This window comes from Suncus etruscus, chromosome 17 (genome assembly GCF_024139225.1).
Source record: "Suncus etruscus isolate mSunEtr1 chromosome 17, mSunEtr1.pri.cur, whole genome shotgun sequence".
Lineage (NCBI taxonomy): Eukaryota > Metazoa > Chordata > Mammalia > Eulipotyphla > Soricidae > Suncus > Suncus etruscus.
Genome location: NC_064864.1, coordinates 36,105,960 through 36,133,630, shown reverse-complemented (window position 1 = coordinate 36,133,630; position 27,671 = coordinate 36,105,960). Strand labels below are relative to the sequence as shown.

Below are 27,671 nucleotides of genomic sequence, written 5' to 3'. Positions count from 1 at the left end.
ACATAGCCTGAGCATTACCGGGTGTGGCCCAAAAACCAAAAACCAAAAGAAAAAAAAAAAAAGGGGTTCAGAGCAATAATAGGTAGGGGGCTTGCCTTGCATGTGGCCAAAATGGGGTAAATTTACTCTGGTATCGCACCTGGTCCTAAGGCCCCAAAACCAAACCTCCCAAAACAAGTGTTAAGCAAATACATTTTTATGTAAATGCTATCATAAAATCTTTTTTTTTTTTTGGTTTTTTGGGCCACACCCATTTGATGCTCAGGGGTTACTCCTGGCTAAGCGGTCAGAAATCGCCCCTGGCTTGGGGGGACCATATGGGACGCCGGGGGATCGAACCGTGGTCCTTCCTTGGCTAGCGCTAGCAAGGCAGACACCTTACCTCTAGCGGCACCTCTCCAGCCCCGTCATAAAATCTTAAATGAAATTAAGAAGCTATATTTAACTTAACGTTTGGTAACATCTCCCTAAAAGGTATCATAAAAATATTTTCAGATTTCCATTTAAATGTTGAATAAAGAGAGGCTAAACACTTGCCCTTTATCTTTAGCATGCACATCAGCTCCATGTTGTAGCAGATACTCCACCACAGACACCCTATTATAGCCAGCAGCAAAATGAAGTGGTGTAGACTGACGCCCTTCAATGTCTCTGCAGTTGACACTTTGAACAGTACACAATTTCTGAAGAATAAAACAGAAGTCATATAATCTCACTTCACATATCTGGACTTCTTGATTTCAAGTTTAGTTAGTAGAAAAAATTAACATTTCTAAATTATTTGTCCTATCAAAAGCAGCATTCTTAGAACCATTTCCTATTTATTCTTTTTTTTTTATTTTCACACCCGGCAGCACTCAGGGGTTACTCTATCGCAGTCCATCCTAGGTTAGTGTGTGCAAGGCAAATGCCCTACCACACCACTGCTCCGGTTCCTGATTTTATCATCTTTTAAGCTACATCAAATATTACTATTATTGAAATAAAGGTGACCTAAATAACAATTACCAGCAATAGTGATTTTGACTTCGTGGCAAAGATATATGTTGAGGTAGAGTAGAAGTACTGGCATCACAAATGGCAGTACTGCTAGCACTTAATTCAGTTAGTGGTCTGCTGCTGGGTACTGAACTCATGGTTTTATGCTTGTAAGGCAGAGGTGCTCTACTACTGAATCATAAGACCCACATTTGTATTTTATTCACAGAAAATCTAAAATCGAATGTTGTGGGTCTTTTTGGACAGATTTTTTTTTTTATTGTAAGAATTTATTCAAGAGACAAAATTGATTAACATATTGAGGTAAACTGACATAATATAGTAACATAACATAAAATTAATATAATACATGTAAGTCAAAGAACATTTCTGAATAAAATACAATTTTTTTTATCATAATGACATATATCTTTCACAGTAGTATTTTAGGTACATATTAACATTGAATCAGGGGAATATCCATCACCACTAGTGTTGTCCTCCCTTCATCCCTGTTCCCAAGCATATATCCCTTTCTCCCTCCTTCATTCCCCAGAATGCTAGTGTAACTAAAAGCATATATGTTTTTTTTTTTTTTTTTTTTTTTTTTGGTTTTTGGGCCACACCCGTTTGACGCTCAGGGGTTACTCCTGGCTATGTGCTCAGAAATCGCCCCTGGCTTGGGTGGACCATATGGGACGCCGGGGGATCGAACCGAGGTCCTTCCTTGGCTAGCGCTTGCAAGGCAGACACCTTACCTCCAGCGCCACCTACCCGGCCCCTAAAAGCATATATGTTAACACTAATGTAAACCATTTTTTTTTGCAGTTCCAGATATTTTTACTAGTGGTTTTCTGGACAGATAAATACCATAAAGAAATACAACTTTTTACAAAACTTTTAGCCTTGGGGGCTGATCAAATCTTGGGGATGAGCAAGGTCTTTTCTGGCCTCTATGAAGATTAAAGCTGTTGGGCTTATGATGTAGTTCTGTGGTAGAATGCATGTCTTGCAAGTGTGTGGATGTAGGTTCAATTGCGGTACCACAAAGCAGTGAGAATGAAAAATCAGAAATAACAATAACAGTAAGAATAATAAAAACAAATTCCCATTCTAACTTCTCCATTCCTCATAACTTCCCCCACCACTCCACAACTTTACTGAAGACTTAGACATCTGAGTTTTTTTACCTTATATTTCATGAACTGAAAAGTAGTATTGCTCTTTTAAGTGTGGAAATATATGGAACCATTAAGACATTACATAGAACTACAGTAAAAATAAACAACCCGAGGAAGGGCTATTTCAGGAATATTGCTATAGGAGATGGGATATTTAATTGCTAAACGGGGTTGATCTACAGAAGAAAATACACTTAAGTCCAGATGAATTCAGCAATATTATGTTATTATTGTATTCAAACAGAGTCAGAGTAAGAAAAAAAAAGAAAAACTAAACAACAGTATAGTAGTGTAGTAGTGACAATATATATTTATCTATTATAAAATAATAATGTTCTGTAATTTAATTTATCCTTTCTTTTACAGGGAAACATTCTTTTTTTTTTTTTTTTTTTTTTGGTTTTTGGGCCACACCCGGTGACGCTCAGGGGTTACTCCTGGCTATGCGCTCAGAAGTCGCTCCTGGCTTGGGGGACCATATGGGACGCCGGGGGATCGAACCGCGGTCCGTCTCCTTAGGCTAGCGCAGGTAAGGCAGGCACCTTACCTCCAGCGCCACCGCCCGGCCCAACATTCTTAAAAACAAAATCCATTTCCACAAACATGCAGTTATTTAAATTTATGAATGCAAAGTATTTAATTATACACGAAATTGCTTTTTTTTTTTTTTTTTTTTTGGTTTTTGGGCCACACCCGGTAACGCTCAGGGGTTACTCCTGGCTATGCGCTCAGAAGTCGCTCCTGGCTTGGGGGACCATATGGGACGCCGGGGGATCGAACCGCGGTCCGTCTCCTAGGCTAGCGCAGGTAAGGCAGGCACCTTACCTCCAGCGCCACCGCCCGGCCCCCGAAATTGCTCTTTTTACTCATTATTCAATGACTTTTTTTTTCTTTTGCTTTCTGGGCCACATCTAGTGACGCTCAGGGGTTACTTCTGGCTATGTGCTCAGAAATCGCTCCTGGCTTGGGGGACCATATGGGATGCCAGGGATCAAACTGAGTCTGTCCTGGGTCAGGCGCATGCAAGGCAAGCACCCTACAGCTTCACTACTTCTCTGGCCCCTCAATGACTTTTATTTACAGAGAACTAATTAGTTTTATCTCCATTCAAAATAAGGCACATAGTACTAAGTAAATCTACTGTAGCAGTATATATTTGTTAAATACTGTAAAAAACAAGCAAACATAAAATAAAATATTACATCTTACCTTTACAGTTTCTACATCGCCAGCCTTCGCAGCTTCTAGCAACTGTTTGTCTGCTTCTGAGTTACCCAATGAGACACCCTCTAAAAAGAAAAGAATGATTAGAAGGTAAGATCAACTTATAAGGGTATTCTCTGAAAACTTAAAAAAATTTTTTTTAATTAAATCACCAAGAGATAGTTACAAAGTTGTTGATATTTGAGTTTCAGCCTAACAATGTTCACACATCCCTTCACCAGAGTTCATTTCCTGCCACAATTTCTCCCAGTTAACTTTGCATCTTATCTCCCCGATCTCTTATCCACCCCCAGACTGTCTCTATGGCCAACACTTTCCTTCTCTACCTACCCCATTATTTTCCTTTTAAGCACAGTGGTCAGCAATACTATTATTATTGAAGGGGTATCATGCAAATCACTTTATTTCCTTTCAGTACCCAGCTCTAGTCCAGAGTATTTCTAATTAGACCATATGGTCTGCCGAGCCTGCCAGGAGCGATTTCTGAGCGTGGAGCCAGGAGTAGCCCCTGAGCACTGCCAGGTGTGGAACCCCCCACCCCCCCAAAAAAGCGTAGAGTCCCATGTGGCTTGCAAGCTGCTCGTCGACCACTGGCATAGAGGAATAATTAAATGCACAGAAGTAATCAAGACACTAAAATCTATGGAACCAGATTTCTAGATTGAAATATTTAACCCATGCTAGTATGTAGCTATTTAATCTAAATATTTTGGAATAGAATGTATAGGACTATTTAATACATGGTTTTATAATACAAATAGCTGTATTTCTTTAAATATAGTAAATCTTATATACCTTAGAATCTAAGGTATATCTAAGGCTTAGATGGAAGGAATTAAAATAAAGAGTGAAGATGGGAATGGAATGAAGATATAGTGGGTAAGGTAAGGTGCATATTGATTGCACCTAACATTGTCCTCTGAGCCCATCAGGAATAACTTTGAGAACCAGGAGTAAGCAAAATCAAATAAAAAACTCCCCCCCATAGGGCCAGTCTTTATTTGTATTTTTTTTTTTTTTTGGCTTTTTGGGCCACACCCGGTGACGCTCAGGGGTTACTCCTGGCTATGCGCTCAGAAGTCGCTCCTGGCTTGGGAGACCATATGGGACGCTGGGGGATTGAACCGCGGTCCATCCTAGGCTAGCACTGGCAAGGCAGATACCTTACCTCTAGCACCACCATGCCAGCCCCTATTTGCATTTTTTTTCTTAAATTTTTGGGCCACACTGGCAGCACTCAGGGTTACTTCTGGCTGTGCTCAGAAATCACTCTTGGCAGGCAAGGGATCTTATGCTGGAGAACAAACCTGGGCTAACTATGTGCAAAGCAAACAACCTACCCACAGTACTATAACTCTGGCCCCTCTCGAGTGTAATTTATCACTGTGACTTACTCTAGTAAGACACAATTGCCTTAAAAGTTTTTCCTGGGGGCCCGGAGAGATAGCGCAGCGGCATTTGCCTTGCAAGCAGCTGATCCAGGACCAAAGGTGGTTGGTTCGAATCCTGGTGTCCCATATGGTCCCCCGTGCCTGCCAGGAGCTATTTCTGAGCAAACAGCCAGGAGTCACCCCTGAGCACTGCTGGGTGTGGCCCAAAAACCAAAAAAAAAAAAAAAAAAAAAAAAAAGTTTTTCCTGGGACTGGAGTAACAGCACAGCGTGCAGGCATCTGACTTGTATGTAGCCAATCAGGGTTCAATCCCCAGCATCTCATATGGTCCCATGAACCTGCTAAAATTAATTTCTGAGTGGAGAACCAGGAGTAACCTCTGCATTGCTGGGTGTGGCCCAAAAACAAAAACAAAAAATTTTCCTTTCAGGTAGGAGGAATCAGTGCAGAGGGTAGGGCTCTTGCCTTGCATGCAACCAACCTGGGTTGATTCCTGAGCATCACATATAGTCCCCTGCACCCCACTAGGGTGATTTCTGAGCTCCAAGCCAGAAGTCCTTGACTAGTCCCCAAAAACAAAACAAAGAAAACAAAATGTTTTTTATTCCTTTGTTGGAGTTGGAGAAAGTATACAAGGGTTAAGATACTTGCCTTGAATACAGCTGATCCTGGTTCCAGTAGGTGTATCCTTGAGCACAACTGGGTGTGGTACAACCACCCTCTCAATGAAAAGTTTAACTTCCTTTTTTTGGGGGGTGGGGGAAGAGGTTTGGGCCATACCCGGTGACTCTCAGGAGTTACTCCTGGCTATGTGCTCAGAAATCGCCCCTGGGGCCGGAGATATAGCATGGAGATGAGGCGTTTGCCTCTCATGCAGAAGGTCAGTGGTTCAAATCCCAGTGTCCCATATGGTCCCCTGAGCCTGCCAGGAGTGATTTCTGAGCGTAGAGCCAGGAATAACCCCTGAGCACTGCTAGGTGTGACCCAAAAGCCAAAAGCCAAAAGCCAAAAGCCAAAAAAAAAAAAAAAAAAAAAAAAAGAAATTGTCCCTGGCTTGGGGAACCATATGGGATGCCAGAGGATGGAACCGCAGTCCATCCCAGGTTAGCATGTGCAAGGCAAATGCCCTACCGCTGTGCCACTGTTCCTGCCCCAAAAAGTATAACTTTCTTTAAAATTAACTATCAACTATTATTTGGTGTTTGGGCCACACCAGTAGCATTAAGGGGTTACTCTTGGTTCTGTCCTCAGGAATCACTCCTGGTGGGTTTCTGGGGACTATCTCTCTGGCCCTATCAACTGTTTTATCTTACTTTTTAGCTTCTGAATAAGAATTCAGGAGGCCAGCTATTTACTTAAGATACACTGGGCAAGACTAGAGTTATAGTTTAATAGATAGTGCGCTTGTCTCGCACAAATGCAGACCCAGGTTGGCTCCTAGCATCCCATATGATTCTTCTTCTTTTTTTTTTTTGGGTCACACCCGGCAGTGCTCAGGGTATTTCCTGGCTCCGTGCTCAGAAATTGCTCCTGGCAGGCACGGGGGACCATATGGGACGCCGGGATTCGAACTGATGACCTTCTGCATGAAAGGTAAACACCTTACCTCCATGCTATCTCTCCAGCCCCCCCATATGATTCTTAAGCCTGTTAGGAGATATCCTTGAGCACAGAACCAAGAGTAAAGACTGCTGGTTCTAAAATAAAGCAAAAACAGATAAACTGGGGGCAAAATCCAAACAAGCAAACAAAAGCACCTGAACAAAATCGTAACTAAGAAAATGGCTTTTGACACTGAATATAACTAGTTTATAATAGTTAGAAAAACGTGTTTCTTTTTGGGCTATTCCCGGCAATGCAAAGGGGTTACTATTAGCTCTGCATTCAGCAATCATTCCTGGTGGTACATGGGAGGCAACCTAGTATGCTGGGTCAACCATATACAAGGCAAGCACCTTATCAGCTATACTATCATTCTGGCCCAAAATAGTAGAACATTTTAATATATTGGTTATTTTTAATTTAAGAGGCCAGCGGGATAGTAGTGGACACATTTGCTTTGCATGCAGCTGACTCCAATTCCAATCCCTGGCACCACATACTATCCCGAAGCAATGCACTGAGTACTTACCACCACAGGGTTTAATAAAACTAGAAAATAATAGAAAAAAAATAAAATTTCCAGATCGTACAGATGGTAAGGTGCTTGCCTTGTATGTATGCCTTGTATGTAAGCACCAAGTTCAATCCAACCATCCCAGTATGGTTGGTCCTGTGAGGAGAGCTGCTGAGCATTCAGGTGTGCCCAATCTGCCCTCCCCCCCCAAACTCCCAGGACTGAATAGTTTATGCCCTATTGCTGTGCTATTGCTCCAGCCCTGTAGAAAGATAGTTTAATGGACAGATCCAAGTCCAATCTCCAGCACATGATTCCCTGAGCACCATAGGGAGAACTCCAAGGAGTAACCCTTGGCAGTGTGTCTCCAAATCCAAAAGCAAACAATAGAAAGTTTCCTGGAAGCATATACTACCTTGAAGAAGTTGTTGCACATTTTCATTTCCCATCTGTAAAGCAGTAAAGCCCTGAAGGGAGATTATGTTAGGATCACACCCATAGCTCAGAAGTAGGCGGCAGGTTTGTAGATGACCACAGTGTGCAGCTCTGTGCAGAGAAGTCTGACCAAGATTATCCAGAGCATTCACCTTAAAGATAAAAAAAAAAAAAACTAAAATTAGACTACCAGGCAAATTTTAATACCTATTTATCATGTATTCAACACTTGCTATTATTAAAATAAACCTATATTCTCTAATGAAGGCATGTATTTTTTTCCTCCTATCTAGAGCACGCATTTACAAATACATGAAGGCAGGCCTAATAACCCAACTTTGTATTAAGTGTAAACCAGTGAATAGGAGTTGTCTGTACTAATCAGATTCACCACATTTTAGAGCTAAAGAAAGTCTAGTTATCTTTTTTTTTTGGGGGGGGGCACACCCGTTAATGCTCAGGGGTTACTCCTGGCTATGTACTCAGAAATCACTCCTGGCTTGGGGGACCATATGGGACGCTGGGGGATTGAACTGCGGTCCGTCCTAGACTAGTGCTTGCAAGGCAGATGCCTTACCTCTAGTGCCACTGCTCCGGCCCCTAGTTAATGTTTTATTGTTTTGTCTTTGCCACATCTGGCAGAGCTTAGCACTTAGTCCTGGGTCTGTGATCAGAAATCACTCCTGGCAGACTTGGAGGACCACATGGGATGCTAGAGATTGAACGTAGATTGTCGGTGTGCAAGGCAAATGCCGTGCTATTGCTCCACCCTATTCCATGTGTTTTTATGGATCTGAGGTCTGAAATAAGGACACCAAGACTGTAAAAGAATCCTTTATCTATTAAAACACTGGTTTAAACTGCTAACTTGAACTATAAAATAAAACCTGTGTGCATAATCATACTGTGGTATATTCAGTCCAATGAAATATTTAATAAAAATAAAAAAAAGGGATATATTGATAAAATTCCTTCCTCCCTCCTATTTTTAGTTTTTGAGTCACACCCAGCAGCTCTCAGGGGTTACTCTTGGCTCTGTGCTCAGAAATCACTTCTGGCAGGCTCGGGGACCTTATGGGGTGCTGGCATTTGAACCACCATCCTTCTGCATGCAAGGCAAATGCCTCACCTCCATATTATCTCTCCAGCCCCATTGATGAATTTCTAGAATGTACTAAGGAAAGTGTTATGTAAAAGAGTAATAATGTAAAATCTTATAGACATATAGGTCTAGAACAGGCAAATCAAATTTATGTTCATAAAAATCAAAGTGGTTACTACTTGTATGTACAGAACCTGCTTTGGACAGGGCACTGCTTCTGCCCTGATATAAAGTACTCTATCTCACTGAGTTTTGGCTACACATATGCAAGCACTAGATTAAAATCTAGCAGGTATACATTTAAATGGTACTGCTGTTTCTGTGTATGGTGATTTTATATAAAAAAGTAGACAAATAATAACTTTCAGTTGATACCTATGTGGAAGTATACAGAGAAAAGTGAAAAATAGTTTTTAAATTACTTTGTATAAAAAAAAAGATACTGATGACAGAAGGAAAAACAAACATGTAATAAAACAGTAAAATGAAATGCTAATGATAGAACCTAATGTTCTCCTGGGCTTCCTATATGCTTTGCTTGTGCTCACTCATTAAATAACTCTTTGGTCTATATTTTTAAAAATGTTCACAATAAAAAAAATCACTCTACAATCCCTCTAAATTTATCCCTACCTTCCCTGTCATAGAGATAATTCTTCAAAACATAAATGAAGCAAAAAACAAACAAACAAAAAGAGCTGGAGTGATAGAACAGCTGTAAGGTATTTGTCTTGCACGAACCAAAACAGGACGAACCCAGGTTTGAATCCTGGCATCCCATAAGGTCCCCGAAGCCTGCTAGGAGTGACTTCTGAGTGCAGAGCCAGGAGTGACCCAAAAACCAAAAATCAAAACCAAAACAAAAAACACAACCATGAGGAACTGTAGCAATAGTACAGCAGGTAGGGCACTCTTTTGCATGCAGCTAACCCAGTTTTGATTACTGGCATCCCATATGGAGCACTATCAGAAGTGATCCCTGAGCATAGAGCCAGGGGTATGTATTGCTGGGGGCAACTCCCCCTAAAAAAGTAACTCCACATATCTAACGGGATTTAAAGGGAAGTGAGGAAGGGTCCTTAAAGAAATGAGTTGGGTACACTAGTGATAGGTATGGTATTGAAATTATGTGTATGAGAAACTATCATTATGTTGTATTGTAAACCATAAAATCGCAATAAAAACAGATTCATAAATAATTAACATTAAAAAATTAAGGAGCCAGTGTGATAGCACAGCATTAGGATGTTTGCCTTGCACACGGCTGACCTAGGATGGATCTGGGTTTGATCCCTGGCATCCCATATGGTCCCCTGAGCCTGCCAGGAGTAGCCCCTGAGCACTGCAGGGTGTGACCCAACCCCCCCACAAATCTACAGGATTAATTTTGAGCATCAATGATGAAGAAAAAACAAAATGAAGAGAAAATAAACAGTTTAGAAAGCCAGTCATTTTATCTGTGTAAAGGAAAACTATTACCGAATTATCCATGATTACCAAAAAGGAGATATACCTTTGCTTCATGTTTCACCACTACTTCAACAACATCATTATGTGCTTTCTCTGAAGCCACGTGTAGAGGAGTCAAGAATCTGAAAAACAAAAACAAAAACAAAAAGCCAACCAATGAATATACTTTCCAAAATAAAAAATATCAATAAATTTTAATTAAAGTATGCTTACTCTTTAGTTTTTTCATTGATGTTTGCTCCTTTCCTAAGAAGCAGTTCACATATTTGCTTTCTTTTGGGATATGGAGATGCAGCAGCACAGTGCTAGAAAATGTAAATTGCAACATTAATAAAAAAATATTCATACTTTTATTTACGAACATTTGGGTTTCCAATCAAGAGCAATCAAGGAGTTTTTTTCATGGTTTTATTTAATTTTTGACTTATCTGTGCTCTTCAAAGACTTCTATGAGAATGTGCAATGATAAACAAATTTTGATTGGGCATGAAAATTCAAACTGCAGCTAGTGTTCCATTACATCTTTGAGCAAGTCATTACCGAGGTGATGAAAAACTTAACGTGACCCATGCTTTTCAGAATTGTTCACATTTGAGATCAGAGTTTAAAGCACTGAAGTGCCTGGCATGTACTGGGGCCCCAGGTACGATCCCTGGGACTTGTCTCTCAAATAAGCAGTGCTGAAGGTTCCCAAAACTGCTGGGGAATTCCAATAAAACAAAACTGAAAAGCAGAACTATTCACATTTAAAATTATATCTATGTTATTTTTAAAAGGTTAACACCTCAAAACTGCATGTTGTTTATTTTTGGGCTATACCCCTTGATGCTCAAAGGTTAGTTACTACTAGCAATGAGCTCAGAAATCTCTCCTGGCTTGGGGGGATCATATGGGACACTGGGGGATCGAACCTAGTCTGTCCTATGCTAGCGCTTGCAAGGCAGATGTCTTATCTCTAGCGCCACCGCTCAAGTCCCTGCATGTTATTTTTTAAAAAATGAAGTGAACAGAACACTCATCAACTCTGTATTCTGCACAAAGAAAAATAGCTGATAAGCTACTATTATTTATTTCTTTCAACTAGTTGTTCCAGTAGAACAGTTGCTTGGGAGCGATTTCTGAGAATAGAGCAAGGAGTAACCCCTGAGAGCTGCCGGGTGTGACCCCAAAATCATAAAAACAAAAACAAAATAGTTGCTTGGAGTACCTCTTTGATCAAATCAGCTGTAGAAGCAATACTTTGAGTTGGAGGTGGCAGCAATTATGGCCGTAAGTATACCAAGGAGAAAAGGAGTAAGGAGATAAGGCTTGCCAGTTATAATCTGAATAAGTATCTTATGGTCATATATTAAATCTTTCAACATCATATTCTGCTGGGCAATACTCATATACGCCAAGTGTTAACAATTGTCAGAATGTGTGTGATTAGGGGCCAGAGAGATAGCATGGTGGTAAGGCGTTTGCCTTGCATGCACAAGGATGGTGGTTCAAATCCCGGCATCCCATATGGTCCCCCGAGCCTGCCAGGAGTGATTTCTGAGTATAGAGCCAGGAGTAACCCTTGAGTATTGCTGAGTGTGATCAAAAAAAAAAAAAATGTGTGATTAAATCAATTGCTTATATGTTAAAGCTGAAGGTTAAGAATTCAAGGGAGGGGCCCGGAGAGATAGCAATAGCGGCGTTTGCCTTGCAAGCAGCCGATCCAGGACCAAAGGTGGTTGGTTCGAATCCCGGTGTCCCATATGGTCCCCCATGCCTGCCAGGAGCTATTTCTGAGCAGACAGCCAGGAGTAACCCCTGAGCACCGCCAGGTGTGGTCCAAACCCCCTCCCCCCCAAAAAAAAGAATTCAAGGGAAAAAAATGTTTGGTATAATTGAGATACTCTTTCATCTAAATACACAAACACATAAAACTGGTTCTCTCACTTCAATCAGCTAATTACAATATTTTTTCTTTTTTTTGGGGGGGAAGGGAAGCATACCCAGCATATTCACAGGTTATTCCTCGTGATGAGCTCAGAAATTATTCCTGGCAGGCTCAGGAAACCCTGAACATGCTCTGTGCATGGCAAAATGACTTAAATACTGTGGTATTGTGGTGGACCCAAATTACAAAACTTTTCTAATGTTTATTACTTTGTTTCAGATGCATTCCTTGATGATATTGCTATTGTTATCATGTTGCCAAAAATCATTGCTCACCCCCCCCAAAAAAAAACCCATTTCTAATTGGTAAACACAGTTCCTTTGGGATATATTAGTAATCATCCCAAAATATTAATCACATTGATACTGAGAATGGAAAGTTTATCTCTAAGAATTACTGATCACATCCATTTCAAATCGTATCCCTTGTCTATCCTGGTGTGTGGGGTGTCTATATAACCTTTTGGAGTCTGGAAGACAACTATACACTCAAACTTAATTCCTCATATATTTAAAAATTATTGACAAAAATGGGTTGTGTGTTAGATTTTTTTTGGTTTTTCGGGCCACACCCGTTTGATGCTCAGGGGTTACTCTTGGTTAAGCACTCAAAAATTGCCCCTGGCTTGGGGGAACCAAATGGGACGCCGGGGATCGAACCGCGGTCCTTCCTTGGCTAGCGCTTGCAAGGCAGACACCTTACCTCTAGCGCCACCTCGCTGGCCCCGTGTACTAGATTTTAAGGAAAATCAACAGAAAGTAATTAGCTTTGGGGGCCAGAGATAAAGCATGGAGGTAAGGCATTTGCCTTGCATGCAGAGGATGGTGGTTCGAATCCCAGCATCCTATATGGTCCCCTGAGAGCCTGCCAGGAGCGAATTTTGAGTGTAGAACCAGGAGTAACCTGAGCACTGGCAGGTGTGACCCAAAAACCAAAAAAAGAAAAAAAAAATTAGCCTTTCAGAACAGAACTTTTTCCCCCCAGGTCGACCAAGGCAAATGCCTTACCATTATGCAATCACTCCAGTCCCATGATTTTCTTTCTTTTTCATATTTCTAGTAAATTCCAATTTTTCAAGCATAATTATTTGTAATCCAACAAATTAAAATAGCAAAGTATATGTATCATTTATAATAATAATCGAGATACATAAATATGACAGAATATAAATGTTTTTTTGGAAAGAACTCAAATACACAGAAAGTATTACTTTACTTTGAAAAGATTTTTAAAAAACAAAGCTATCAGGGCCGGAGAGATAGCATGGAGGTAAGGCGTTTGCCTTTCATGCAGAAGGTCATTGGTTCGAATCCCAGCATCCCATATAGTCCCCCGAAGCCCACCAGGAGCGATTTCTGAGCATAGAGCCAGGAGTAACCCCTGAGCACTGCCGGGTGTGACCCAAAAAAACTAAAATACAAAAAGAACACAAAGCTATCAGGGCCAGTGAGATAGCATGGAGGTAAGGTGTTTGCCTTGCATGCAGAAGGACGGTGGTTCGAATCCCAACATCCCATATGGTCCCCTGAGTCTTCCAGGAGCGATTTCTGAGCGTAGAGCCAGGAGTAACCCCTGAGCGCTGCTGGGTGTCACCAAAACAAAACAAAACAAAACAAAACAAAAAAACAAAAAACAAAGTTATCATTGAAGGAAAAATAGTATGAGGTTATTAAGAACTACCCCTGCAAAGGCACAAAGTTATTTGTTTTGCATTTTTGGTTTATTGTAGTTAAAATTTTTTTAAAAAAATACATTACCAATGCTGTCTCATGTGTCTGAGGATGCTTGAAATTCACCATTTCCAGAGAGAGATGTTTTTTGATTCGTGTAACATCAGCTTCCCGTGCAGCCTGAAGTAATGAATGGCCTTTAAATTCATCTAGGAGAAGAAAAAACATTTGTATTTGCAATGAGAAATACCAAATCAATGGACCTTGTCTAGTAAAAGCAGCATTTTTCTTAATATTACTTCCAAAATGATCTACCAAAATAGTTGACTAAAGTCCTAAAGATATTTTCCAGAGGGCCCGGAGAGATAGCACAGCGGTGTTTGCCTTGCAAGCAGCCGATCCAGGACCTAAGGTGGTTGGTTCGAATCCCGGTGTCCCAGATGGTCCCCCGTGCCTGCCAGGAGCTATTTCTGAGCAGACAGCCAGGAGTAACCCCTGAGCACTGCTGGGTGTGACCCAAAAAAAAAAAAAAAAAAAAAAAAAAAAAAGAGAAAGAAAGAAAGAAAGAAAGAGAGAGAGAGAGAGAGAAAGAAAGAATATAGATTTGTTCCTGTCTTCGACATTCTGATTAATTTGATGTAATTAATATACTATTGTAAAGCATTGTCATGTACATTTTGTCCCTATAATGTACTATCTGATATTCTTTGCTACCTGGGTAGTTCTAGCTGTGTGTGTGTGTGTGTGTGTGTGTGTGTGTGTGTGTGTGTGCACTTGCATGCGGTTTTCAGCCACACCCAGTGACACTCGGGTTACTCCTGGCTATACACTCCTGGGTACTTGCATGCGGTTTTCAGCCACACCCAGTGACACTCGGGTTACTCCTGGCTATACACTCCTGGGTAGTTCTAGCTGTATGTGTGTGTGTGTGTGTGTGTGTGTGTGTGTGTGTGTGTGCACTTGCATGCGGTTTTCAGCCACACCCAGTGACACTCGGGTTACTCCTGGCTATACACTCCTGGGTAGTTCTAGCTGTGTGTGTGTGTGTGTGTGTGTGTGTGTGTGTGTGCACTTGCATGCGGTTTTCAGCCACACCCAGTGACACTCGGGTTACTCCTGGCTATACACTCAGGGGTTACTCCTGGCTATATGCTCAGAAATCGCTTCTGACTTGGAGGACCATATGGGATACTGGGGTATTGTGTGTGTGCTTGCGCACACGTGCGCGTGCGGTTTTTTAGCCACAACCAGTGACACTCAGGGGTTTGCTTCTGACTTGGGGGACCATATGGAATACTGGGGGATCGTGTGTGTGTGTACACGTGTGCACAGGCGCGTGCAGTTTTTTCAGCCACACCCAGTGACACTCGGGTTATTCCTGGCTATACACTCAGGGGTTACTTCTGGCTATATGCTCAGAAATCGCTTCTGACTTGGGGACTATATGGGATACTGGGGGATCGAACCACGATCTGTCCTAGGCTAGCTCAGGCAAGGCAGACGCCTTAACGCTTGTACCACTCTGGCCCCAGTTCCATGCTTTTTTTGTCCGTAAGTAGGTATAGTCAAACAAATAAAGAAAACAAACAAAACTAAAGAAAGCCATAGTCACATAATTCAAATATAGTATTATGTACATAAATGGGAAATTTTAGAAACCTTATGAGCTAAAGGAGTGTTGAAAATCTGATATAGCAAGAGGTGGTTTATAAGTGTTCAACTTAGTGTCTGTTCCTGTTACTAAGTTTCTGCTATTAAAAGCAAAAATCCCTGTTACCACCATGATGTAAGAACTGTGATTATCTTACTTTATTTCATCACTGAGAAAAGTTCTCTCATTTAAAAATTTTTTTAAATCTTCTGATCTTGAAATACATTGTAATATTCTAGATACCTCTAGACCAACATAAAGTCTTCAAATTGGTCATGAACAAAATCTATGCACTTGGGGATGAATTGGGACAAAATTGAGTGGAACTAGAATATCATTTTCTTTTCTGGAAAATATCTTTTTTTTTTTTGGCTTTTGGGCCACACCCGGCGGTGCTCAGGGGTTACTCCTGGCTGTCTGCTCAGAAATAGCTCCTGGCAGGCACGGGGGACCATATGGGACACCGGGATTCGAACCAACCACCTTTGGTCCTGGATCAGCTGCTTGCAAGGCATACACCGCTGTGCTATCTCTCCGGGCCCTCTTTCTCTTATTTATTATTATTTATTTTGGTTTTGGAGCCACAAATGGTGGTGCTCAGGGGTTACTCCTGGCTCTGCACTCAGAATTCACTCCTGGCAGGCTCAGGGATGCCAGATCGAACCTGGGTCAGCCATGTGCAAGGCAAATAAATGCCCTATCCATTGTGCTATTGCCCTGGCCCCATGGATTCTTTCTTTTTTGGGGTGTAGGAGGAAGTCACACCAGGCGGCACTCATGGGTTACTCCTGTTTCTGTGCCCAGAAATCATCCGTGGTAGGCTTGGGGGACCATATGGGATGCCGGGAATCGAACCCAGGTCAGCTTCATGCAAGGCAAATGCCCCACTGTTATGCTATCACTCCAGCCCCTGTATTCTTTCTTTTAAAAAGCATTTCAGATAAATCTTGACTTGGAAGTATGAATGCATTTTTTTCATACAATTAATTTTGGTGGTACTAAGTATTAAACCCATGCATGACAAATACATTACTGCTGAACCATAGCCTCAGTCCCTCTTTTCATTGCATCATAAAAGTAGAGTAAGCACCAAAACAAAAAATAACAGAATATCAACTTACAAATGATTAAATATGCTAGCCTGAACAGATATCCTTGACTAAGAAAAATGTCTTATGCACATTTCTTTTTTTTTTTGATCTTTGGGCCACACCCGGCGGTGCTCAGGGCTTTCTCCTGGCTGTCTGTTCAGAAATAGCTCCTGGCAGGCACGGGGGACCATATGGGACACCCAGGTTTGAACCAACCACCTTTGGTCCTGGATCGGCTGTTGCTTGCAAGGCAAACACCGCTGTGCTATCTCTCCGGGCCCCTTATGCACATTTCTAAAAGCAAATAAGAAAAGGTATGTAAGTATAATTAATATACTAATTAACAATATTATTATATACTCACATGCTAATCGTTCTTTTAATTGTGGTGTGGGAGCCAAGTCGATAGCACTTTTATTGTGACAATTTAGCAGTGTTGGATCTGCTCCATAGCTTAAAAGAAGTGAACACACTTCAACCCTGTTCTTAGAAGCTGCCTCATGAAGAGGAGTAAATTGCCACAAGTCCATTGCATTAACACAGGCACCATGCTGGAGGGGGGGAAAACACACATTTAGTTTTAATTTTAAGAGAATTTAGAATTAATAACACTTTTAAATTTAACATTATATAATTTTAAACAATTAAATCAATATATAGGACAGTTTCAGTACTCTAGAATTTCCCCTCATGCTCCTCTTACAGAAAGTTTCTGCTCTATTCTGTCTTAAAATTTACCTGTTTTAACATTTCCTGGGGGGAAAAAGAGGACTAACAGTATGTACTTTTGGGTCTAATTTCTCTCACATGCAATCTTTTTTTTTTGTTGTTTTTGGGCCACACCCGTTGACGCTCAGGGGTTACTCCTGGCTATGCACTTAGAAGTTACTCCTGGCTTGGGGGACCATATGGGACGCCGGGGGATCAGACCACCGCGGTCTTAGGCTAGCGGTGGCAAGGCAGACACCTTACCTCTAGCACCACCGTGTCGGCCCCTTCACATGCAATCTTTAAGACTTATTCATATTACATCAAGAAACTTTATTGCAAGCAGCAATCCATTATATGCACATATCAATTACTTATCCCCATCAGTCTGGTGATGTTTCCACTTGCCTCTTATGAATAAAATTTTTAAATATTCATCTATATATTTATGGACACATGCTGTCATTTCTCTTGGACATGTCCTTATCCTTAGGAATGGAATTACTAGGCAATATGGTAATATGGTAGATAAACATTTAATATATGTTTAAAATCTTACAAGTTTCTAACATGGTTGCAATAATTTTGATTTAATCAGTAGTGTTTGAATTCCAATGTTCCACAACCTTGCTAACATTTTGGTATTATTATCTGCCAGTATTTTCAACTGTAGCCATTTCTAAGTATTAGAGTTAGGTGGATCACGAAAGTTATATTGTTTTACAACCTACCAAACACAAAATCTCTTCCATAGTATTCCTGCACAAACCAAACTAGAGTCTTCAAGAACTTACAACAAAGGGAGTCTCCAGGGCTGCACACCTGGTTATGCTTGTGGTGCTAGAGAGAGAACTAGGGTTAGCAGTAATGAGTCAGTTAACACTTCATAAAAGTCCCAAAGTGAGGTTGGGGAGATTAAAGCATGTGCCTTATATGCAGCCAACCTTAGTTAGATCTGGCACTGCAAAAGGGATAGTAGTGTCAGGAGTAAACCCTCAGCACTGCTAAGTGTGGCTAACTCCTAGCTGCTTTACACACACACACACACACACACACACACACACACACACACACACACACACACACACACACACACAGAAAGGTACAAAATGATTACAGAGTCAAATACACATGAAGGGGCCAGAGCGAAAGCACAGATGTAAGGCACTTGCCTTGTACGTGGTTAACAAAGAACAGATCCCAGTTCAAAGCCCAACATCCCATATGGTCCCTGGGCCTGCCAGGAGCGAATTCTGAGTACAGAGCCAGGAGTAAACCCTGAGCGCCGCTGGGTGTGGAACCCCCCCCCCCCCAACAAAAAACGAGAATCAAGCACATTCAATATAATATGTTGATCTACTTATCGGGCTGGAGTGATAGTGCATCATTAGGGTGTTTGTCTTGCTCATGGCTGATACAGGACAAACCTCGGTTTGATCCCCAGCATCCCATACCCCCAAGCCAGGAGCAATTTCTGAGCACACAGCCAGGAGTAAACCCTTAGTGTAGCAGGTGTGGCCCAAAAACCAAACAAAAACAAAAAAACCCCATGACGATACTGGGAGACAAGAACAAAATGTCTTAGCTTCTATTGTCATTCAACAAACACTAAACTATTTAAGTCTTGGAAATCTACCTATAAAGCAACAATCACTCAGCATCTGAAAGTGAAGCTTACTAAATGGACCTATTCCAAAGTCAAATGGGCAAGTCTTGTAAATGTAAACTAGCTTCTAGTAAGATTCTCTAAAGATTCCTCCCTAATATTAGCCACAATGATAAAATGACTCATGTTGGCTACTTCAAAACTGAAAGTGTTACTCTATATAGAAAATCTTGTAGGTACCGCAAAAATATCAAAGCAGTAAAATGCTGTTCTTTTTTAAAAAAATCTTTAAGCACCATGATTACAAGCATATTTGCAGTTGAGTTTCAGTCATAAACAGATATCCCCCCTTTACCAGTGCAACATTCCCACCATCAATGCTCCTCTATATGAACCTATATTTACCAAGCATTAAGAATACAAAGGAAATAGACATACTATGTATTTCAATAATTTTATTATAAGACACAAGAAAACTAACCTTGACCAGAAGTTCAGTTACTTCATAATGACCATAAGAACAGGCATTGTGTAATGGCACCAGATCACTAGAATATGAGAAGTAGGAGGGAAAGTTGTTACTAGACTTATAAACTTAACCTGAGTTTATTTACTTAATATTAACATTCATTAATTTTGTGTTCAGGGTTTTTTTTGGGGGTGGGAAGCATATCTGGCAATACTAAGGTTACAGGTGGCTCTGCATTCAGAAATTACTCCTGGCAGTGCTCAAGGGACTATATGTGATATCTGGGATCGAACCTAGGTTGGCAGTGTGCAAGTGAAGTGCCCTATCCCCTGTATTATCTTTCTATCCTTATACTCAGACTTAAATAGCAAATGGTTTTATTATCACTGATCATTTATCTGAAAAATATAAAATTTATTAATTTCATTTGAATCTTTAGTCACAATTCAAACCACCATATCTCTTTCAAATCTTTTTCTTTTACTCACTGCCCAGTCACTGTCTTAGTTTTGGCTTGTCATATTTTACTCTGTATTATAGAAATACTCCCTATTTCTTACTTTGTAAGGTTTTTTTCTTTTCTTTTCTTTTTTTGTGTGTCGAGGGCTGACTTTCAATAGATCGCAGCGAGGGAGCTGCTCTGCTAGGTACAAAACCCTGACCCAGAAGCAGGTCGTCTATGAATGGTTTAGCACCAGGTGCCCCACAAACATGCGATGCGCGATGGGTGAGGGGGCCGCCACCTTTCCGGCCCCGACCCGGCTTCTGAGACGAGTGGCTCTCCGCACCGGACCCCAGTCCCGAGTAAGGTTTTTTCCTTAAAGGTATGTCTGATTTGATTCATCCTTGATTCTTTTTTGTTGGCCTGACTAAGTGCTGATCAAGAAACTACTTATTCAGAAGGATTTTCAATCATTTAGAGTTTTTTCTTGAGAATTCCAGTGATACTATCATTCTATCATCTCACACTTAGCACAGAATTTGTATTGCTAAATATCTTTTTTGTTTTGTTTTGTTTTTGGGTCACACCCGGCAGCGCTCAGAAGTTACTCCTGGCTCAACACTCAGAAATTGCTCCTGGCAGGCTCAGGGGACCATATGGGATGCCGGGATTCGAACCAATGACCTTCTGTATGAAAGGCAAACACGTTAACTCCATGCTATCTCTCCGGCCCGCTAAATATCTCTTAATACACCCTAAAGTCTAAGTCTTGTTAGTCTTGACTTAAGGTTTTATTATTTAATTAATTTTTTAACCAACTTTATTACATACATGATTGTATTTGGGTTTCAGTCATGTAAAGAACACCACCCATCACCAGTGCAACATTCCCATCACCAATGTCCCAAATCTCCCTCCTCCCCACCCAACCCCCGCCTATTTAATTAATTTTTTAAATTTTACTAAGTTTTTATAATTTTGTTCCCACAGAACAATCTATACATTATGAAAGCTTCATATTAATATTGTTTTGTCAAAAATTACTTTTCCTTTTGGGCCATACCTCAGGGCTTACTCCTGGCACTGTACTGAGAATCAGTACAGTTTCTGTACCGGGGACTTTATGGCATGTCAAGAATGAAGTTGAGTTGGCCATGTGTAAGGCAAGCATCCTACCCACTGTACTAATGCTTTGAACCCATATAAGAACATCAATATTTAAGAACTCCTCTCTTTTATTCAAATGCTTACCCTTTATCTTTAGCATGGACATCAGCTCCATGCTGTAATAACAGTTGTACAATCTTTACTCTGTTGTATCCTGCTGCCAAATGCAATGGAGTTGACTGAAATATTAATCAGATGAATTAATCATATTCAAATAATGGCTTAAAAGAGGTTAAAATCTAAAGCAAATTTTCAAATTTAAAACCAGATAACACAGGAAACTATTACCTCATTGTTTAAATTAGCATTTCAAAGATGGCAGGGGTGGGGGAAGGCAGGAGGAGGGTGGCATGTACGACACCTATGAGGCCAAATATATTTGTGTGTGTATGTATGTGTGTGTAAGGATCAAGTTAAGATGGTAATGGGGGTGAAAGCATGACACTAGGGGCCATAGGAAGGAAACAAAATTAGAATGGGACCGGTGTGTGCGTGTGCGTGTGCGTGTGCGTGTGTGTGTGTGTGTATAAGGTGCTAATGGGATAATAGCATGACACCAGGGGTCTAAACTAAAGGGCCACAGAAAGGAAACAAAATTAGAATGGGACCAAGGGCTGGTAAAAGGTTGAGAAACAGAATCTAGTAGTAGACAGTTATCAATGTGGTTTTATAACATATATATCACAAAGGTATAATATAAAAGTTTTAATTCATTACTGTAAACAAGAAGCCAGTTACATGTTTATTATCAATAAACTTTTACTAATTAATTCAAATTACTACATATATATTTTAGTTTGTAATAATATCAACACATTTTCATAGTATTGGGAGACAAAAACAAGCTTAATTGCAAATGAAGTTACCTTTCTGCCATCACTTGCATGGCAGTTGACATTTAATGGTGTAAGCAGAGCCATCATTTTTTCTTCATTGCCACTCCTAGCACACATAAAAAGCAATAACATGTTATATTCTTAATTACAGCTCATGTAAATCACTATTCTTTAAAAAAAAAATCACTATTAAAAGATTTATTCTTAGACTGGAAAAATAGCTCAAGTGATAAAATACCTCATGCAGAGTCCTTCAGGGTAGTTCCAGAACTACCCTGAGTACTTAATCATTAGGCCTTCACTAAAGGGCCAAGGATCACTGGGAGTGTTCTGCCTGGTCCCCTCTATCTCCCCAGCACTTCTGGAAATGGCTCTAAAGCTTACATACTTGCAATACTAGTACATACCTTGCACTTTCTAAGAGTTCATCTTTCTTATATTCACCTGTAATTAGAAATGAGAAGAAATTATTAACACACGTATAACACATTAATTACAAGCAATATATTAATTAATTATATACAATTATATTAATGACATATTATTTAAAAATAATTTATGACAGGTCAAGAGAGCTATTATAGTGCCTAGGAGGTTGCTTGCCTATGTGACCAACCTGAATTTGATCCCTGCTATGAATGAGCCCTGAGCATTGCTGAATATAAACTTCCAAAAACTAAAAAGGTTTTTAAAGTTACATGACAGTTTGTTTTTAAATTAATTTATTTAAAGAAAATACATTATAGGGGCCGGTCAGGTGGCACTAGAGGTAAGGTGTCTGCCTTGCAAGCACTAGCCAAGGAAGGACCGCAGTTTGATACCCCGGTGTCCCATATGGTCCCCCCAAGTCAGGGGCAATTTCTGAGCGCTTAGCCAGGAAAAACCCCTGAGCATCAAACAGGTTTGGCCGAAAAACAAAACAAACAAACAAAAAAAGAAAATACATTACATAGTTGATATAACTGATAATAATACATTTTTAGGGAGACCAAAAACAACATGTTTTTACACGACAGTTTTATACACAAAACTTGAAATACCATTGTTATAAAAATAATAAAACAATGACTATGACTTTAGCAAGTATAATCCCATGATTATATGAAACAACATGCAATATACATAAAGAAAACAAATTTCTTTTGTTTCGTTTTTTGGGTCACATCCAGCAGTGCTCAGGGGTTACTCCTAGCTCTACGCTCAGAAACCACTCCTGGGTGGCTCAGGCCATATAGGATGCCGGTATTTGAATCACCATCCTTCTGCATGCAAGGCAAATGCCCTACCTCCATGCTATCTCTCCGGCCCCAAGAAAAAAAAATTTTAACAAAGATCATCTTGAGCAGGAAGGTTATGATTAAATTTTTCCTTACTCATTTATGGTACTGGGGATCAAACATTAGTCAAAAGCATACAAGGCGGGCCCAGAGAGATAGCACAGCGGTGTTTGCCTCGCAAGCAGCCAATCCAAAACCAAAGGTGGTTGGTTCGAATCCCAGTGTCCCATATGGTCCCCCGTGCCTGCCAGGAGCTATTTCTGAGCAGACAGCCAGGAGTAACCCCTGAGCACAGCCGGGTGTGGCCCAAAAACCAAAACCAAAACCAAAACCAAAAAAAAAAAAGCATACAAGGCAAGTGTAACCCGTGTACTATCTATCTCTCCAGTCCTGTACCCATATTCTTTTTTTTTTTTTTTTTTTTGGTTTTTCGGGCCACACCCATTTGATGCTCAGGATTACTCCTGGCTAAGCACTCAGAAATTGCCCCTGGTTTTGGGGGACCATATGGGACGCCGGGGGGATTGAATCGCAGTCCTTCCTTGGTTAGTGCTTGCAAGGCGGACACCTTACCTCTAGCGCCACCTTGCTGGCCCCAGTACCCATATTCTTAAACTAAATGCTAACTGTTCAGAGTATCATTTTAGATATGCAGAAAAGGTATAGCCAAACTGAAAATAATAGCTGATTTTTAGGTAGACACAACTGTCTACCTAAGAAGCTTGCCTTTTTTTTGGTTTTCTTCCTGAATTATTCAAAGAGAGATACTTACCAGTCAGCACTGCTTTGGCAGATGAGTCTGCTAAATCTAATGCTGTCTTTCCATCTGTATTTCGGATGGTTGGTTCAGCTCCATGCTGTAAGAGCACTGCAAAATAACACTACCTTTCAAAATGGCAATAACAAAAATTTTATTCAATCATTTTCTTAAAAATTCAGGTCCAGAAGCCTTATTGTTATTTCAAGGCCTTTTGTATTCAGGGAGAAGAGTATAGTGTGTTTTTAATGTAAGAGCCCACATTCTTAATTTTTTAATTTAATTTTTGGTGTCTGGGTCACACCTGGTGGTGACTGGGTTACTTCTGGCTCCGCGTTCAGGGACCATAGGGGATGCTGGTGATTGAGCCTGGGATGTCCCGAGTTGGCCACGTGAAAGGCAAATACCCTACTGCTATGTTATTGCTCCAGCTCCCGAAAAGCCAATTTCAAAATCTAAGTATTAGTCATACTAAAGTCTCTTAAGCTCAATGTCAGCTTTTATTTTTTCTTTAAATAGCTCTAGTTGGGCTTTGTTTATTTACTTTTTTTTGGGGGGGGGTCACACCTGACAGTGATCAGGGATTACTACTGGTTCTGCACTCAGAAATTACTCCTGGCAGGCTCAGGGGATCATATAGTATGATGGGATAGAACCTGGGTCTGTCCCAGGTCGGGCACATGCAAGGCAAACACCTCACTGCTGTGCTATCACTCCTGCCCCTCAGCCTTTCTTTTTTAAAACTTTATTGATTGATTGATTGATTGGTTTTGGAGCCACACCTGGAGGTGCTCAGGGGCCACTCCTGACTCTGCACTCAGAGATTGCCCTGGGCAGGCTGGAAACCATATGGGATGCCAGGAATTGAACTGGGTCCCTCCTGGGTTGACTGCATGCAAGGCAAACATCCTACCGCTGTGCTATCTCTCCAGACCCATCCCTCAGCTTTCTTTTGCCATTTAGAAAAATGACTAAGGAACAAAAGAGCATATACAGAAATAAATGGTAAGTTTATTTGGAAATTCATTTGCCCATATCCAATAAACACTACCTATGTCATAAAGATAAAACAAAATTTCTAAATTTATGGATAGTCCAGGAATAGAGACTGGACTACCCATTTTTTATTTTTAAAGAATCAAAAAAATCACTCTCTCCCCACCCCCACATACCCAGCAGAGTTCAGGAGTTACTTTGGCATGGTGCTCAAGAGCTGGTCTCAGTTGTGCTTGGGGTACCTAAAAGTGCTGGGAATTGAACCTGGGGCTTCCAAGTGCACAGTGTGCACTCAAAACCTTTGAGCCATCTCTCTAGCCCCACACAGGTTAACTCTGTAGATTAAAAAAAAACACCTCAAATCAAAGTTCCTATATTAAATTATTAAATACAAATGTTATAAAAAAAGACTTGGCAATACTTTGTATTATAACTCATTATATAAAGATATTTCAGTGTATTCTATAAATAAAAAGCTGTAGGAAGACAGACAAAAACAGAAAGGAAGCCCAGCTTCTGTTCTGACATGATTAGTGTTCCTTCTACTCTACCTGTTGCAGTGTTGTCCACTAGAAATAAAATAGGATCAAATAACAAGTTCCATAAACTATATACAGCTCTTTATAACTTAATTAAAAATACCCTACATTAAGTAAGCTAATTATTGTAGCTTACTAAGGGGCTTTCTAAAACCCTGTTTGAGACCCAGGTACCATAAAGATATTAAGGATAAAAGGCAGTTTAAAAAGCTTTTAAGAAACGGAGGTCATTTCTTAATAATGAAGGATTGTACATCAGGAAGAAATCATACTCCTAAACATGTAAGAACCCAATGAGAGGCCAGAAATATACTTAAAACTACTAATTGACTGGAAGAAAAACATCAACAGAACACAATAGTAGTAGGAGACTTCAATACTGTTGTCACCTTTTGATAGACCAAGCAGACTAAAATTCAACAAGCATATACTGGCTTTGAAGGAAAAAATGAGAGGGGTTTAGTAGATACAAAGCTTTTCACCCCCCAAAAGCTAAATACACATTCTTCTCCAATGCACATTCTCCAAGAGAGAGCATATGCTCGGCCATAAAACATAACTCCATAAAATCAAAAGGATAAAAATTGTATCAACTGTCTTAGACCATGATGAATGGAATTACAAGCAGGAAAAGAGAAATTTATCATCTGGAAATTAAAAAGCTCACCACTAAATAATCAGAGGGTCAGAGAGGAAATAAAAAGATTCCTAGAAACAAATGAGAATGAAGACACAAATTATTAGAATGTATGGGATACAGCAAATGCAATACTAAGAAGAAAATTTATAGCTTTACAAGCATTCATTACAAAGGAAGTAAAAGCCTACATAGATCACTTAATGGGATCGCTTAAGAAATTGGATATGACCAATAAAATGATCCAAAAATGGGTAAGAGAAAGGAAATAATAAAACTTAGAGCAGAAATTAATGAACTGGACAACCAAAACACAATATAAAAGATCAACCAAAGTAAGGGTTGGTTCTTTGAAGAAAATAAACAAATCGATAAACCATTAGCAACACTCATAGAGAAACTTCATAAATTAAATAGGAAATTAAAGGGATATCATTACAGATATTACAAAAGTCAAAGATTAATCAGATTACTTTGAGAACCTTTATGCCACAAAATGACGGAACCTGAAAAAGATAAATTCTTGGATGCCTATAATCTCCCAAGATTGAACCAAGATGGTATGATAATCAAAAGGCTCACCAAAAATAAAAGCCCAGGTCCAAATGGTTTTACTAGTGAATTTTTTCAAACATTTAAAGAGGACCTACTGCCCATCCATTTAAGGCTCTTCTAGAAATAGAAGAAACAGAAACATTCCCAAATAGTTTCTATGAAGTTAACATCACCTTGATACCAAAAGTAGAAGACATCACAATAAAAGAATTATAGCTCAATATCCTTGAAGAACACTAAAGCAAAGATCCCCAACAAAATACTAGCAAACTGAATTCAAACAGCTCATCTAAGAAGGTCATATACCACGACCAATTAGGATTGATTTCAAAGATGCAAGGATGGTTTAACATTTGCAAATCAATCAACATAATACCACAACAAAAGAAAATGTGCAAATCATATGATCATAGCAACAGATGCAGAAAAAAACATTTGACAAAATCCTGCACCTGTTCATGATAAAAAAAATCAACATGATGGGAATTGAAGGAACCTTCCTCAATACAGTCACAGCCTTTTACCATAAGCCTGTGGCAAACACTATACTCAATGGGGAACAACTTAAAGCCTTGCCCTCTAAGATGTGGCACAAGACAAGATTGCCCCCTCTACTACTTCTATTCAATATAGGATTGGCAGTATTTGCCATAGCAATTACAAAAGACAAAGATATCAAGGGCCTTTAGATAGGAAAGGAAGAAGTGAAGCTCTGGCTGTTTGTAGATGACATGATACTATATTTAGAAAATCCTAAAGATTCTACCAAAAAGTTTCCAAAGACAACAGATTTGTATAGTAAAGTGGCAAGCTTTCAATACACAAAATTCCATAACTTTTCTACATACAAATAATGAAAGAGAAGAAAGAGGTATTAAAAAAAATCTGGGCACTGAAGGGAGATCACAGGGGGTAGGGTGTTTTCCTTGTACATGGTCAACCCAAGTTCAACCCTAGTATCCCATAGGGTGCACAATTCTATTAGGAGTAATTTCTGAGTGAAGAGCCAGGCATAAACCCAAGAGCTGCTGGTTTGGCCCCAAAACAAAAACCAAACCAAACAAAACAAAATGAGTATTAAAAACAATCTCATTCACAATTGTGCCTCAGAAAATGAAGTATCTTGGAGTCAACTTAACTAAAGAGGTAAAAGGCCTAACTACAAAATATCATTTCAGAAATAAAAGAGTACACAACGAAATTACCTGTTATAGATTGAGCGTAGAGCCAGGAGGAAGCCCAGAATGCTGCTGGGTGTGACCCAAAAACCAAAAAAAAAAAAAAAAAAAAAAAAAAAAAAAAAAAAAAGAAAAAATGCTCTGGAGGTAAGGCGTTTGCCTTTCATGCAGAAGGTTGGTGGTTCGAATCCCGGCATCCCATATGGTCCCCTGAGCCTGCCAGGAGCAATTTCTGAGCATAGAGCCAGGAGTAACCCCTGAGCGCTGC

The 27,671-nt window shown here is 40.1% G+C and overlaps 1 protein-coding gene across 1 annotated transcript in view; it reads right to left on the bottom strand.

The window, feature by feature from the left end:
* The window catches only part of TNKS2 (tankyrase 2), a 78,464-nt gene that overhangs the window by 34,059 nt on the left and 16,734 nt on the right, over positions 1-27,671 (bottom strand). Inside the window, exons 3-14 of the mRNA XM_049790802.1 lie at positions 23,514-23,609; positions 21,872-21,908; positions 21,495-21,570; positions 20,713-20,807; positions 19,032-19,098; positions 16,601-16,787; positions 13,582-13,703; positions 10,111-10,202; positions 9,941-10,019; positions 7,306-7,477; positions 3,369-3,448; positions 538-683 (exon numbers count right to left, since the gene is read on the bottom strand). Coding sequence (XP_049646759.1) covers positions 538-683; positions 3,369-3,448; positions 7,306-7,477; positions 9,941-10,019; positions 10,111-10,202; positions 13,582-13,703; positions 16,601-16,787; positions 19,032-19,098; positions 20,713-20,807; positions 21,495-21,570; positions 21,872-21,908; positions 23,514-23,609 — 1,249 coding nt within the window. The remainder of the gene's footprint in view (positions 1-537; positions 684-3,368; positions 3,449-7,305; positions 7,478-9,940; positions 10,020-10,110; positions 10,203-13,581; positions 13,704-16,600; positions 16,788-19,031; positions 19,099-20,712; positions 20,808-21,494; positions 21,571-21,871; positions 21,909-23,513; positions 23,610-27,671) is intronic.